Source organism: Salmo salar, chromosome 16, assembly GCF_965601325.2.
Source record: "Salmo salar chromosome 16, fSalSal1, whole genome shotgun sequence".
Classification (NCBI taxonomy): domain Eukaryota; kingdom Metazoa; phylum Chordata; class Actinopteri; order Salmoniformes; family Salmonidae; genus Salmo; species Salmo salar.
The window spans coordinates 49,324,337-49,341,406 of NC_138306.1; the positions used below are offsets into that span (position 1 = coordinate 49,324,337).

General features: G+C 44.1%; 1 protein-coding gene across 1 annotated transcript in view; it reads left to right on the forward strand.

Moving 5' to 3' along the window:
- Positions 1 to 6,127: 6,127 nt before the first annotated feature.
- LOC106574011 (uncharacterized) overlaps positions 6,128 to 17,070 on the forward strand; it is a 155,192-nt gene continuing 144,249 nt past the window's right edge. Inside the window, exons 1-2 of the mRNA XM_014149511.3 lie at positions 6,128 to 6,637; positions 6,828 to 7,165. Of these exons, the coding sequence (XP_014004986.3) occupies positions 6,847 to 7,165 (319 nt within the window). The 5' untranslated portion in view covers positions 6,128 to 6,637; positions 6,828 to 6,846. The remainder of the gene's footprint in view (positions 6,638 to 6,827; positions 7,166 to 17,070) is intronic.

Consider the following 17,070-nt stretch of genomic DNA (forward strand, 5'->3'; position numbering starts at 1 on the left):
CGACTCCCACCACGGTAAAGGAGCGATTTTTAGGGTTTGCCAATTACTACCGGAGATTTATCCAGGTTTTTGGCCAGGTGGCTGCTCCCATTACCTCACTGATGAAGGGGGGTCCTGTACGCCTGCAGTGGTCGGTTGAGGCGGACAGGGCTTTTGGGCACCTAAGAGCTCTGTTCACCTTGGCTCCCGAGCTAGCCCATCTGGATCCCTCTTTGGCGTTCATAGTGGAGGTGGACGCGTCCGAGGCTGGGATAGGAGCCGTGCTCTCTCAGCGCTCGGGCACGCCACCAAAGCTCCGCCCCTGTGCTTTCTTCTCGAAGAAGCTCAGCCCGGCGGAGCGGAACTATGATGTGGGGGACCAAGAGCTGTTGGCTGTGGTTAAGGCTTTGAAGGCGTGGAGACATTGGCTTGAGGGGGCTAAACACCCTTTCCTCATCTGGACTGACCACCACAACCTGGAGTACATCCTGAATCCTCGTCAGGCAAGGTGGGCCATGTTCTTCACCCGTTTTGTGTTTACCCTGTCCTACAGACCAGGTTCCTAGAATGTGAAGGCAGACGCACTGTCCCGGATGTATGACACAGAGGAGCGGCCCATGGATCAGACTCCCATTCTCCCGGCCTCCTGCCTGGTAGCGCCGGTCGTGTGGGAGCTGGACGCGGACATTGAGCAGGCATTGCGTACAGAGCCCGCTCCACTCCAGTGTACCGTCGGGCATTGGTACATTCCGTCTGCTGTCCATGACCAGTTGATCACCCTCCTCTGGTCATCCGGGGATTGGTCGGACGGTGCGCTGTTTGACTGGGAAGTACTGGTGGCCCACCTTGGCTAAGGACGTGAGGGTTTATGTTTCATCCTGCTCAATATGCACCCAGTGTAAGGCTCCTAGACACCTGCCCAGAGGTAAGCTACATCCCTTACCCGTTCCAAAACGGCCTTGGTCACACCTGTCGGTGGATTTTCTGACGGATCTTCCTTCCTCACAGGGAAACACCACGATCCTGTCGTCTCCTCCCTCTGCCCGGTCTCCCTACGGCCCTACAAACTGCGGAGGCCCTGTTTACACACGTCTTCCGGCACTACGGGGTCCCTGAGGATATAGTGTCTGATTGAGGTCCCCAGATCACTTCGAGAGTCTGGAGGGCGTTCATGGAACGTCTGGGGGTCTCGATCAGCCTCACCTCAGGTTTCCACCCCGAGAGTAATGGGCAGGTGGAAAGAGTGAACCAGGATGTGGGCAGGTTTTTGCGGTCCTATTGCCAGGACCGGCCGGTGGAGTGGGAGGCGTTCGTGCCCTGGGCAGAGATGGCGCAGAACTCGCTCCACCACTCCTCCACTCCTCCACTAACCTCTCCCCCCTTTCAGTGTGTATTGGGGTACCAGCCGGTTCTGGCACCGTGGCATCAGAGTCAGACCGAGGCTCCTGCGGTGGACGATTGTTTCCGGCGCGCGGAGGAGATATGGGAAGCCGCCCATGGTCACCTCCAGCAGGCTGCGCTGCGCCAAAAGACCAGCGCGGACCCGGTGTTTGCACCGGGGGACCGGGTCTGGCTCTCGACCCGAAACCTGCCCCTCCGCCTGCCCTGCCGGAAGCTGGGCCCGCGGTTTGTGGGGCCATTTAAACTCCTGAGGAGAGTGAACGAGGTATGCTATAGGTTACAGCTTCCCCCCGATTACCATATTAACCCCTCGTTCCATGTGTCTCTTCTCAGGCTGGTGGTGGTTGGTCCGCTCCAGGAATCTGAGGTGCGGGAGGTTCCTCCACTTCGAGGGGGCCCCGGCGTACTCCATCCGTTCCATCCTGGATTCGAAAGCGTCGGGCGAGGGGCCTTCAGTACCTCGTGGAGTGGGAGGGGTACGGGCCGGAGGAGAGGTGCTGGGTTCCGGAGGCGGATGTGTTGGACCCAGAAATGCTGCGGGAGTTCCACCGTCGCCGGCCGGATCGCCCTGCGCCTCGCCCTCCGGGTCGTGCCCGAGATCAGTGTTGGCGCACCGCTGGAGCCGCGCGTCAAGGGGGGGGTACTGTCACGACTTCTGCCAAAGTCGGCTCCTCTCCTTGTTTGGGCGGCGTTCGGCGGTCGACGTCATCGGCTTTCTAGCCATCGCCACTCCATTTTTTATTTATCCATTTGTTTTGTCTTGTTCTCTTCACACCTGGTTTTCATTCCCCAATCACACTACATGTATTTATTCCTCTGTTCCCCCTCATGTCTTTGCGTGTAATTGTTTGTGTTACATGTCAATTTTGACGCGCTAGACTGGTGTTCGTTTGTTCAGTGTTTTATTCACGAGGTATGTTTATTTGTTTGAACATAATTATTGTGACTGTTTGCCCGTGTTGCACTTTTGCCAATTGGCTGGAGGTTTCGACGCATTGGATTCGACGCATCCGTCTGTTGGTTTCTCCTGCCTTAATAAAGTGTGCGCCTGTTCACAACTCTCTGCTCTCCTGCACCTGACTCCGCTCCCAGTACGCACACCATTGACACACGGTAGTTATTGGGGTCAAATTTGTCTCCATTGGGGTGATCAGTCCTTGGTTCCAAATATTGGGGAAGATGCCAGAGCTAAGGATTGTGTTAAAGAGTTTAAGTATAGCCAATTGGAATTTGTGGTCTGTATATTTGATAATTTCATTTAGGATCATTTTTAATTTAAAATGTAAATACCATCAACACCACAGGCCTTTTCGGGTTGGAGGGTTTGTATTCTGTCCTGTAGTTCATTCAATGTAATTGGAGAATCCAGTGGGTTCTGGTAGTCTTTAATAGTTAATTCTAAGATTTGTATTTGATCATGTATATGTTTTTGCTGTTTGTTCTTTAGGAATCTCTGAAGCTGGAGATTCCCATCTCCCTCACTAGCTTTAAGCACCAGCTGTCAGAGCAGCTCACAGATCACTGCACCTGTTCATAGCCCATCTGTATACAGCCCATCTATCTACCTCATCCCCATACTGTATTTATTTATTCTGCTCCTTTTGCACCCAGTATCTCTACTTGCACATCCATCTTTTGCACATCTACCATTCCAGTGTTTAATTGCCATATTGTAATTACTTTGCCACCATGGCCTATTTATTGCCTTAATTCCCTTATTTTACCTAATTTGCACTCACTGTATATAGACTTTTTGTTTTCTTTTTTTCTACTGTATTATTGACTGTATGTTTTGTTCATTCCATGTGTAACTCTGTGTTGTATGTGTCTAACTGCTCTGCTTTATCTTGGCCAGGTCACAGTTGCAAATGAGAACTTGTTCTCAACTAGCCTACCTGGTTAAATAAAGGTGAAATAAAATAAAATAAAAAAAATAGGGCCAAAATAATTGGAGAAGTGGTATATCCATACATCAAATCAACAATCAAATCTAATCAAATCGAATTATATTAGTCGCATGCGCCGAATACAACAGGTGTAGACCTTACAGTGAAATGCTTACTTACAAGCCCCTAACCAACATTGCAGTTTAAAAAATATGAATAAGAATAAGAAATAAAAGGAACAAGTAATAAAAGATCAGCAGTAAAATAACAATAGCGAGACTATATACAGACTATATATCAAGAGAAGATTCTCAAAATGGAAAAGTTTAATGGGAAGTAGATTAAAAGCCATGTCCCTGGTGCTTATTGCTAGATTGAGGGGAGTCATCACTGGGGTCCAATACCAAATAAAATCACATTTTATTTGTCACATGCATTGAATACAACAGGTGTAGACCTGACAGTGAAATGCTTACTTATAAGCCCTTAACCAACAATACAGTTTTAAGAAAATACCTTTAAAAAAGTAAGAGATAAGTATAACAAATAATTAAAGCATTTAACTGCAAGATCTACACCTGTTGTATTCGGCGCATGTGACTAATACAATTTGATTTGATTTGATAGGTTTCTCAATTTCTTTCATTGGTTTTTGCATTCTTCATCAAACTATTTGTCATTGTTTTTCATTTTCTTAGGTTGTCAGACCTTGTATATTCTGGGATGAGATTGTAAAAGCTTTGTGTTCAATAGAGTCAAGTGTTGTTTAGGCCCTGGACCATTACAGTAGGTGTGAGCAGAGCATGTTGAGCATCTGATACATACCTCTTAGGTCGCAGGCTTGGGCGGGTGTATTAGTGGGGGTTGGGCCTTGTTGTTCTGCTCATGGCCTGGGCATGGGGGGGACACAGAAGGGGCATAGGTCTAATCTGGTGGGGCCTATATAGGGTTTGGCGAGGGTTTGTTTGGGGTAGTCTCAGCAGGTTGGGGTGTGGCTGGTAAAGCTGTGGTCTGGGTGTAGGTCCTCTTGGCATGGGTTCTCTCAGCGCAGGTCTTGTTGTTCTGCTCACGGGGTGTCTGTTGCTCTGTTGTTCTGTTGCTCTGTTGTTCTGTTGCTCTGTTGTTCTGTTGTTCTGTTGCTCTGTTGTTCTGTTGTTCTGTTGTTCTGTTGTTCTGTTGCTGTGTTGCTCTGTTGTTCTGTTGTTCTGTTGTTCTGTTGTTCTGTTGTTCCGTTGCTCCGTTGCTCTGTTGCTGTGTTGCTCTGTTGTTCTGTTGTTCTGTTGCTCTGTTGTTCTGTTGCTCTGTTGTTCTGTTGTTCTGTTGCTCTGTTGTTCTGTTGCTCTGTTGTTCTGTTGTTCTGTTGCTGTGTTGCTGTGTTGCTCTGTTATCCTGTTGTTCTGTTGTTCTGTTGTTCTGTTGTTCCGTTGCTCCGTTGCTCTGTTGCTGTGTTGTTCTGTTGTTCTGTTGCTGTGTTGCTGTGTTGCTCTGTTATCCTGTTGTTCTGTTGTTCTGTTGTTCTGTTGTTCTGTTGTTCCGTTGCTCCGTTGCTCTGTTGCTGTGTTGTTCTGTTGTTCTGTTGCTGTGTTGCTGTGTTGCTCTGTTATCCTGTTGTTCTGTTGTTCTGTTGTTCTGTTGCTGTGTTGCTGTGTTGCTCTGTTATCCTGTTATCCTGTTGTTCTGTTGTTCTGTTGTTCCGTTGCTCGTTGCTCCTGTGGTTCAGGGTGACGTCCTTCAGGATCCTGGTAAAAGTTGGGATTGCTGCCTTGTAGAGGTGAACCTGGTCATAAAGGCTGTTCAAGTTCAGGGTGGATTGGTGGGCCAGTCCCGGGAAATGCTTGCATTCACCCGCTGTATGGTGGCAATTATGATGAGGCTGGGGCACCCTAGGCTGTCCTCTGACAACAGCTCCAGGGCATCTCAATTCAATTCAATGTAAGGGGCTTTATTTGCATGGGAAACATATGTTTACATTGCCAAAGCAAGTGAAGTAGATAATAAACAAAAGTGAAATAAACTATAAAAATGAACAGTAAACATCACACTCACAAAAGTTCCAAAAGAATAAAGACATCTCCAATGTCATCTCTCTCTCTCTCTCTCTCTCTCTCTCTCTCTCTCTCTCTGTGTGTGTGTGTTAATCAGATACGGAATCCCCCACTAGATGTCACTACTTAGTCGTACTGTCCTGCTATTCATACAGTATCTCCTATTGTGTCAACTAATAGCCACATCGTTAGCACATTTTTACATGCAAATGTTAGTCATTTAGGTCTACCGCCATTTCTATATTTTTTTATATGCTCCAATAAGGTCTATTCACATCAAGATTATTATATATCACATTATTATTTTATTTTAAGCAGCATGTGCGATCATGCTTAGGCCAATCCATAGGCATAGGCCTATATAGTTAAATTAATTAATTTTACTAATCACATGCATGCTTTTATTGAGGTAATTATTGATCATTTGAATGGACGTGAATAGGGCTTGTAATGTTCTTGAATAGGCTTTGTTCACACAGGCTGTCTTTAAAAAAAAATCTTGATGAAATAATCGACTCTTGTTATATTTTATTTTTATGCTTTGTAATTATACATACATCAGAATGTAGACACGAGGTAGCCTACATTTCAATTACATTTAATGTTGGCCTATGCCTATAGAACGAACAATACGCAGGGGCCTACTATATCATTGTTTTCTTTTTTTTACCCCTATATGTGACCTGATAGGCTATTTGTCTCTATCATATAAAATACATGTTCCCTCATTCCTAATCGATTCCTAACTGAAGTTTGCGCTATAAAAATGCCTGTAGACCTACCCTAAAGGTATTCGGTTTTCATTGACAGGCTATTTGACCTACCCTAAAGTCATTTGGTTCTCATTGACAGGCTATTTGACCTACCCTAAAGGCATTCGGTTTTCATTGACAGGCTATTTGACCTACCCTAAAGTCATTTGGTTCTCATTGACAGGCTATTTGCTCATCATTTCCTTGGAACCTGTCCATCATCTGCTGTTACGTTAACTTCTAAGCACATCAGTTTGCTCACCCGTAAAACGATTCTCCACGATCGATATCTTCATATCCCACCTACCTTTGGTCCCCGGACAGTCATGCTTGCATTGGTGCGGACAGAGACGCATTGACTCGGATACTGCCGACTCAGTGGATGAATCAGATGTCAGTCAAAGGGAAGATGTTGAGAATTGATACATGGAACATTCTTTAAAATGTACTTTGGAAGCGGAGAGGATGCGGTTGGTAAAGACACGCTTTTCTCCGCATTTGGCGGAAGATGCTGATGTACACCAAGTCCGACCATAAAGCAGTCTACGTCTTCTTCCTTTTGACGGCTTATACGGTAGGTGTCATCTAGAGAATGAAGATCTCTCACTTCTTGCATATTTTGTATTTATTGTCACTAAATATTCCATGTTATTTGGCAATTTGGAAGAACGTGCGTAAAAAAACATCTGTTCAAGTTAAGGAGATGGTTTGATTTGGCTTCAGATTTTTATAAGGGATATGTGTTTTTCTCTCCCCCGACACAGGTAAATGTGAACACAGAGAATGCACACCGGGAACACTGAAATTCCATTGCAGAAATCCTCAGCACTGTTCGGAATGGTGAGTCACCGCCAAACCCCAGTGTATTCAGACTTCACGGGGCTGACTCTCTCCATGTACAGCAGTAAGTCGGACTTCTGCGCCAGACGCATCGGGAACGATGGTTTTGGAACCCAGACCTGCCGGAGCCCACATCACAACCCCAGTCACTGTCCGAGTCCGAAGCGGCTCACCACGCCAGAGGAGCGCTATGGCTCTCAAGAGAAAGGCCATCTGACAGCCAAAGCTACCCGCGCGTGTTTCTCTCTCTCCCCGGAACAAGGTAAAGCTAAACCTATGATTTAACGCGCTCATTGACGCTACTCTGTATCACAGAATGTATTTTAATAATATCTAGATGTTTATAGAAACCATTCGGTTCTTTAAATATACTTTCATATGCGTTCTAAATCTAAAGGTATCATACCAATATCGGGGAAAGGAGTTACTAAACTAATTTGCTAATATTTATTATACAAGGAAACTCTTTTTTAGAAGTGTATCAGTTAGATCCTCTTATTGTCATTCCTTCCAGTCCTCTGATAATATTTTCTATTATACTACATATCCGTTTACTGTGAAATGGTGCCAGTTTCTATCTATTTGGCTACATATGGCATCCTTAAGTGCACTGTCGTCTTCATATTTGATTCAGATGTACTGTATATTTAGTTGACAGATCCGTGTTTGCAGTTGTGGATTCTACTGTTGATAACACCCTCGTTAATTAAGTGCCGAGGTCACTGATGTATAGACCTGGTCTTAATAAAGAGCATCACAATGAAAGTCATCTCAGTGACACAAAGTGTAGCCACGTGATGTGATTTAAGTGGTATATGTGGAGTAACTGCCAGAGAAGGGAGCACTTTGACTTCCACTCTATGGATTATCAACAGAAGAGACTGCACTGATTTTAGAGGAAGTGGCAAATTCTGATTGAGGAGGACAGATGAGGATGTCTCTGGAGTTTATGAGTGGATAGCATTTATTAAGCTGTTATAGATCACACTTTTGGTTAGGTACAGACCAACTTTATTTGAAACTTTATATTTGTAAATGATTTATGTATCCTATTAGCAGAAGTTTATTTTAATAAATAAAATGTAAGAGTAAATTAATGAGTAAATATTTCTAATAAATAGATTTTAAGAGTAAATGTCCATTGGTGAATTACCTCAACCACACGAGGTAGTTTCATTTCAACCTCAGCCTTACTGAAAGTAAACATTCCTCGAGGCTTTTCTATAATCTCATTTGTAACCTCCTCACTCAGGTTTATAGAGGAGCATAAATTTTCTTCTACATTTGTTTGTGTTGGCTACTGGTATGAAAGCAATTGTGCTTCATAAAGTAGAGGTGGTATGTACTGTAGCAACAAGTAACCTTGTTTGGGACCCCAATGCTTGTCATAGCTCCTATATCTAAAGCCTAAGCTTAAGCTGTCGGCTAACATGATGATGGTGAGTTGTGCAGACAGTCTGATACCCTTCAGTTCAATACACATGCATACTGTTTGTCTCAGAGCTACACCCCACATATAGTATTATTTGTACTGTATGTCATGTGTTGAAGAAGGCCTTTCTATTGTTGAAAATTATAGAATTTTCCAAATTATATTATTTTGTTTGATATTCCCATTTATTTAATCATAAATATTTTTTGTCCTTCACTGCGAATCCTGCCCAGGCCTTGAGTGCAGTGACTAGTCTGAAGCCCCTTTCAAACCCACTGATTGTCTGCTTGTCTGGAAACAACGGTCATATACAGTTGAAGTCAGAAGTTTACGTAGACCTTAGCCAAATACATTTAAACTCAGTTTTTCACAATTCCTGACATTTAATCCTGGTAAAAAATTCCCTGTCTTAGGTCAGTTAGGATCACCACTTTATTTTAAGAATGTGAAATGTCAGAATAAGAGTAGAGAGAATTATTTCTTTCAGCTTTTATTTCTTTCATCACATTCCCAGTGGGTCAGAAGTTTACATACACTCAATTAGTATTTGGTAGCATTGCCTTTAAATTAATTAACTTGGGTCAAACGTTTTGGGTAGCCTTCCACAAGCTTTCCACAATAAATTGGGTGAATTTTGGCCCATTCCTCCTGACAGAGCTGGTGTAACTGACTCAGGTTTGTAGGCCTCCTTGCTCGCACACGCTTTTTCAGTTCTGCCCACAAATTTTCTCTGGGGATTGAGGTCAGGGCTTTGTGATGGCCACTCCAATACCTTGACTTTGTTGTCCTTAAGCCATTTTCCACAACTTTGGAAGTATGCTTGGGTCATTGTCCATTTGGAAGACCCATTTGCGACCAAGCTTTAACTTCCTGACTGATGTCTTGAGATGTTGCTTCAATATACCCACATAATTTTTCTTCCTAATAATGCCATCTATTTTGTGAAGTTCACCAGTCCCTCCTGCAGCAAAGCACCCCCACAACATGATGCTGCCACCCCCGTGCTTCACGGATGGGATGGTGTTCTTCGGCTTGCAAGCATCCCCTTTTTACTCCAAACATAACGATGGTCATTATGGCCAAACAGTTCTATTTTTGTTTCATCAGACCAGAAGACATTTCTCCAAAAAGTACAATCTTTGTCCCCATGTGCAGTTGCAAACCGTAGTCTGGCTTTTTTATGGCGGTTTTGGAGCAGTGGCTTCTTCCTTGCTGAGCGGCCTTTCAGGTTATGTCGATTTAGGACTTGTTTTACTGTGGATATAGATACTTTTGTACCTGTTTCCTCCAGCATCTCCACAAGGTCCTTTCCTGTTGTTCTGGGATTGATTTGCACTTTTCGCACCAAAGAACTTTCATCTCTAGGAGACAGAACACGTCTTCTTCCTGAGCTGTATGACGGCTGTGTGGTCCCATGGTGTTTATACTTGCGTACTATTGTTTGTACAGATGAACGTGGTACCTTCAGGCGTTTGGAAATTTCTCCCAAGGATGAACCAGACTTGTGGAGGTCTACAATTTTTTTTCTGAGGTCTTGCTGGTTTCTTTTGATTTTCCCATGATGTTAAGCAAAGAGGCACAGAGTTTGAAGGTAGGCATTGAAATACATCCACAGGTACACCTCCAATTGACTCAAATTATGTCAATTAGGCTATCAGAAGCTTCTAAAGCCATGACATCATTTTCTGGAATTTTCCAAGCTGTTTAAAGGCACAGTCAGCTTATTGTATGTAAACTTCTGACCCACTGGAATTTTGATTCAGTGAATTATATGTAAAATAATCTGTCTGTAAACAATTGTTGGAAAAATTACTTGTGTCATGCACAAAGTAGATGTCCTAACTGTCTTGCCAAAACTATAGTTTGTTAACAAGTAATTTGTGGAGTGGCTGAAAAACGAGTTTTAATGACTCCAACCTAAGTGTATGTAAACTTCCGACTTCAACTGCTTGCTTCAGCTGTCCAATATTTATATATATATATATATATACTGCTCAAAAAAATAAAGGGAACACTTAAACAACACAATGTAACTCCAAGTCAATCACACTTCTGTGAAATCAAACTGTCCACTTAGGAAGCAACACTGATTGACAATACATTTCACATGCTGTTGTGCAAATGGAATAGAGAACAGGTGGAAATTATAGGCAATTAGCAAGACACCCCCAATAAAGGAGTGGTTCAGCAGGTGGTGACCACAGACCACTTCTCAGTTCCTATGCTTCCTGGCTGATGTTTTGGTCACTTTTGAATGCTGGCGGTGCTTTCACTCTAGTGGTAGCATGAGACGGAGTCTACAACCCACACAAGTGGCTCAGGTTGTGCAGCTCATCCAGGATGGCACATCAATGCGAGCTGTGGCATGAAGGTTTGCTGTGTCTGTCAGCGTAGCGTCCAGAGCATGGAGGCGCTACCAGGAGAAAGAACAGTACATCAGGAGACGTGGAGGAGGCCGTAGGAGGGCAACAACCCAGCAGCAGGACCGCTACCTCCGCCTTTGTGCAAGGAGGAGCACTGCCAGAGCCCTGCAAAATGACCTCCAGCAGGCCAGAAATGTACATGTGTCTGCTCAAACGGTCAGAAACAGACTCCATGAGGGTGGTATGAGGGCCCGACGTCCACAGGTGGGGGTTGTGCTTACAGCCCAACACTGTGCAGGACGTTTGGCATTTGCCAGAGAACATCAAGATTGGCAAATTCGCCACTGGCGCCCTGTGCTCTTCACAGATGAAAGCAGGTTCACACTGAGCACGTGACAGATGTGACAGAGTCTGGAGACTCCGTGGAGAACGCTCTGCTGCCTGCAACATCCTCCAGCATGACCGGTTTGGCGGTGGGTCAGTCATGGTGTGGGCTGGCATTTCTTTGCGGGGCCGCACAACACTCCATGTGCTCGCCAGAGGTAGCCTGACTGCCATTAGGTACCTAGATGAGATCCTCAGACCCCTTGTGAGACCATATGCTGGTGCGGTTGGCCCTGGGTTCCTCCTAATGCAAGACAATGCTAGACCTCATGTGGCTGGAGTGTGTCAGCAGTTCCTGCAAGAGGAAGGCATTGATGCTATGGACTGGCCCGCCCGTTTCCCAGACCTGAAACCAATTGAGCACATCTGGGACATCATGTCTCGCTCCATCCACCAACGCCACGTTGCACCACAGACTGTCCAGGAGTTGGCGGATGCTTTAGTCCAGGTCTGGGAGGAGATCCCTCAGGAGACCATCCGCCACCTCATCAGGAGCATGCCCAGGCGTTGTAGGGAGGTCATACAGGCACGTGGAGGCCACACACACTACTGAGCCTCATTTTGACTTGTTTTAAGGACATTACATCAAAGTTGGATCAGCCTGTAGTGTGGTTTTCCACTTTAATTTTGAGTGTGACTCCAAATCCAGACCTCCATGGGTTGATAAATTGGATTATCATTGATTATTTTTGTGTGATTTTGTTGTCAGCACATTCAACTATGTAAAGAAAACAGTATTTAATAAGGTTATTTCATTCATTCAGATCTAGGATGTGTTATTTTAGTGTTCCCTTTATTTTTTTGAGCAGTGTATATATATATATATATATATATATAGACACCATTGTATACAAACCCGGACTATGTGGGGGAAAAGCCTGTTCTACTTCATGCCTTTGTGACTGCCTCCTCTACTTTACATCCTGTTGAGAAGAGATGATAGTGTGTTGTTGTGCAGGAGAGAGAGAGAAAGAGGGTGGAGGTAATTACTCGCTCATCCTAATTTATGATGATACAAAACCCACTTTTATATTAGCAATCATCTTTTCACAAAAAGAGGCTCAAAGGATTTGATTATTGTTTTTCCTGGCCAAACACGAAACATATGTCTCCAAATGTGTCTCAGCGTTTATGAGGAGGACGACTCTTCTGAGCTGAGCACCATTGTGCCCTCACCATCGTCCCAGACCAACATGAATCATGACATTGTCTTTACGATGCTTTTGAATTTGCTTTTTTTTGTTGTGAATGTGGGAATGCCATGATTACGGTCTGTGCAGATGAGTATTCATTAGATACATTTATAGGCCTTTTCTAATTTTCCTGAAAGTAATACATAGGATTGTTAAATGTTGTGCATTTAGAGATATTTATGAAAGGTTAACATGCCCACAAAGTAATGCTCTTTTTAGATTGTATATTCAAACAAGAAAGGGTCATTTTCCTTAAGAAAAATGGTGTGCTTCAGCTGTCCAATGTTTTTTTGTGCCAGTGGAAGAATTAAAGATGTTTAATTGTTAGAGGCTTTAAGAATTGAGTCTAGCGTAGTAGCAGAAAGCCAGCATAGAAGCATAAGGCTAGCGTAGTAGCAGAAGGCTAGCGTAGCAGCAGAAGGCTTGCGTAGTAGCAGAAGGCTAGCGTAGTAGTAGAAGGCTAGTGTAGTAGCAGAAGGCTTGCGTAGTAGCAGAAGGCTAGCATAGTAGTAGAAGGCTAGTGTAGCAGCAGAAGGCTTGCGTAGTAGCAGAAGGCTAGCATAGTAGTAGAAGGCTAGTGTAGTAGCAGAAGTCTAGAGTAGTAGTAGAAGTCTAGCATAGTATCAAATCAAATCAAATCAAATGTATTTATAAAGCCGTTTTTATATTAGCCGATGTCACAAAGTGCTATACAGAAACCCAGCCTAAAACCCCATACAGCAAGCAATGCAGATGTTGAAGCACAGTAGCTAGGAAAAACACCCTAGAAAGGAAAGAACCTAGGAAGAAACCTAGAGAGGAACCAGGCTCTGAGGGGTGGCCAGTCTTCTTCTGGGTGTGCCGGGTGGAGATTATAACAGTATATGGCCAATATGTTCAAACGTTCCTAGATGACCAGCAGGGTCAAATAATAATAATCACAGTGGCTGTAGAGGGTGCAACAGGTCAGCACCTCAGGAGTAAATGTCAGTTGGATTTTTATAGCCGATCATTCAGAGTTAGAGACAGCAGGTGCGGTAGAGAGAGAGAGTCGAAAAAACAGCAGGTAGCATGTCCGGTAAACAGGTCAGGGTTCCATAGCCGCAGGCAGAACAGTTGAAACTGGAGAAGCAGCACGATGGTGGTCTGGGGACAGCAAGGAGTCATCAGGCCAGGTAGTGCTGAGGCCTGGTCCTAGGGCTTAGGTCCTCCGAGAGAAGAGAGGAAGAGAGAGAGAGAAAAATAGAGAGAGAGAGAGAGAATTAGAGGGAGCATACTTAAATTCACACAGGACAGTAGGAGAAGTACTGACTGTATTATCAATAGTAGCGGAATAAACTCAGCAAAAAAATAAACGTCAACTGCTTTTATTTTCAGCAAACTCAACATGTGTAAATATTTGTATGAACATAACAAGATTCAACAACTGAGACGTAAACTGAACAAGTTCCACAGACATGTGACTAACAGAAATGGAACAATGTGTCCCTGAACAAAGGGGGGGGGGGGTCAAAATCAAAAGTAACAGTCAGTATCTGGTGTGGCCACCAGCTGCATTAAGTACTGCAGTGCATCTCCTCCTCGTGGACTGCACCAGATTTGCCAGTTCTTGCTGTGAGATGTTACCCAACTCTTCCACCATGGCACCTGCAAGATCCCAGACATTTCTGGGGGGAATGGCCTTAGCCCACACCCACCGATCCAACAGGTCCTAGACGTTCTCAATGGGATTGAGATCCGGGCTCTTCGCTGGCCATGGCAGAACACTGACATTCCTGTCTTGCAGGAAATCACGCACAGAACGAGCAGTATGGCTGGTGGCATTGTCATGCTGGAGGGTCATGTCAGAATGAGCCTGCAGGAAGGCTACCACATGAGGGAGGAGGATGTCTTCCCTGTAACGCATAGCGTTGAGATTGTCTAAATGACGACAAGCTCAGTCTAATGATGCTGTGACACACCGCCCCAGACCATGACTGACCCTCCACCTCCAAATCGATCCGCTCCAGAGTACAGGCCTCGGTGTAACGCTCATTCCTTCGATGATAAATGCGAATCCAACCATCAACAATTTTTGGTGAGACAAAACTGCAACTCTTCAGTGAAGAGCACTTTTTGCCAGTCCTGTCTGGTCCAACGACGGTGGGTTTGTGCCCATAGGCAACGTTGTTGCTGGTGATGTCTGGTGAGGACCTGCCTTACAAAAGGTCTACAAACTCTCAGTCCAGCCTCTCTCAGCCTATTGACGACAGTCTGAGCACTGATGGAGGGATTGTGTGTTCCTGGTGTAACTTGGGCAGTTGTTGTTGCCATCCTGTACCTGTCCTCCAGGTGTGATGTTCGGATGTACCGATCGTGTGCAGGTGTTGTTATATGTGGTCTGCCACTGCGAGGATGATCAGCTGTCCGTCCTGTCTCTCTGTAGCTCTGTCTTAGGCGCCTCACAGTAATTTATTGCCCTGGCCACATCTGCAGTGCATTCCTGGTGCAACTCGGGCAGTTGCCTCCTTGCAGCATACCTAAGGCACGTTCACGCAAATGAGCAGGGACCCTGGGCATCTTTCTTTTGGTGTTTTTCAGTCAGTAGAAAGGCATTTTAGTGTCCTAAGATTTCATAACTGTGACCTTAATTGCCTACCGTTTGTAAGCTGTTAGTGTCTTAACGACCGTTCTACAGGTGCATGTTCATTAATTGTTTATGGTTCATTGAACAAGCATGATAAATAGTGTTTAAACCCTTTACAATGAAGATCTGTGACGTTATTTGGATTTTTATGAATTATCTTTGAAAGATAGGGTCCTGAAAAAGGGACGTTTCTTTTTTTGCTAAGTTTAGTAGCCTTAGTTTAGTGGGTAACATTGAGTAATATTAGTTGTATGGCATGTTTTTTTTGTGTGATCGCGATAGTGTTTACTGTGGACATGCATGTGCACCACCATTCAAAACATCGTTTTTCAGAAAAGCTTTCAGTGTTGTTTTTTGTTGTTGTTGCCTTTTACGAAGTTCAGTCTATTCCTTTGGGTAGGGCCTCAGCACTAACCATTATACTCAGGGTGTGGTGTGTTTTATATAGCCAGTACATGTAAATGATCTACTGGGCTCATCAGGCTTTAGTATCATGCTTAATTTCAGTCTGATCTTATTTCATACCCCTCTCTCTCTGGATGAGACTATAGGGTCTCACCTGGAATGTTGGACGATTATTTTAGATTTTTGCCATAGAGCTTCTCTCGGCGGGGAAGTGGGAAAATGGTTTTAGAGTAAAAAGCATACATTTATCAAACGTATTCAGAGAAAGTGAACTTTTCTCTGTCTTTACCAGCTCTGTATCAGTCTTTTGTCCAAGATATTCAACTTATAGATAGATAGGAAGAATATATTAACTGACAAATGTGAGTTGATTTCTATAGATTTCTTTCCTGACAAAGGGTTTCCCTCACCAGAGTGTTTTAAGAGGCAACACTGCGAGCCAACTGATACCATAAAATATTTCCATGCCTTAAATTCCTCAGAGCCTAATGTAACCAAACTGTCACTTAATGGGGATTTAATCAGAGATCCTGAGATGCCTGAGATTGGTGTGTTCAATAGAGGAGCACACATCAGGAAAGATCCATATGGGCACTCGAGGGGAGACCCAGAGTGAGTGTCAGTGTGATAGTGCCAGACCTGAACTGTGTTTGAATCAGTAGTGACTCCTTCCTCCCCACTAGCAAAATGGAATGGCCCAGCCGGAGATGATAATAAATATGTCTTAGACTGAAGGCCTTATGTCATGAAAGCCACTAACTGGGTTTGGGGACATTCCTAAGAAAAGTGTTTTGTGCCAGAGGAAAGTATTTTTAAAGTGAAATGATTAAAAAAATCTAACTTCAGTACGATGTCTTCTGTATTAAACTTTTAGAAAATGAATTGTAATCAAATAGTGATGATAATGTTAAACGTTCAAATATATATATTTTTTATTATAGTCTCAGGGGGAAGAAAAGCCACAAGATTTGCATGATATTTAGAACCTTGAACAGAAATGTTAACACGGGTCCCAAATGACACCCCATGGGCCCTGGTCAAAACAAGTGCACTATATAAGGGATAGAGTGCCATTTAGGATGCACACTACCTTGGGGATAATGAACTGTAAATATCAGTGCCCACCAGCAAAGACAGTACTTGTCTTGCAACACAGAAAAATATCCTCTTCACTGTACTGTTTAAATTCAGGTTTTTTTTAAGCTTGTATATTTTACCTCATTTGATACTTTAGTAAAGTTTCTCCTGGCTAGGCCAGTGTTGCCGGAGTTTCTATGTCAATGTCCCAAATGGCACCCTCATGGGTCCTGGTCAAAAGTAGTGCACTATATAGGAAATAGGGTGCCATTTGGGATGCAGATATGAGCTTATTTGAGGAAAATGTTTGAATTAGAGCAGAGTGCTAGAGTCCCACGTTTTCTCAGATAAATGCAGCGGTCTGTCTGTTGATTCAGCTCGTGAAAAGATGAGTAATCGACTTTGAGTCTGTGCGGCAGCTATAACATTTCACACGCACGCACGCACGTGCACGCACGCACACACACACACACACACACACACACACACACACACACACACACACACACACACACACACACACACACACACACACACACACACACACACACACACACACACACACACACACACACACACAATATTTGGTTTCTGCATGAAGTGGCATTGGCACCCATGATGAATTCCCAATAACTGACTTAGTTTCCTGTGTTTTTCCTAGCAGACGTTTGTGTCCCTTCGAATGAGGAGTAATAATCTGAGTGTTTA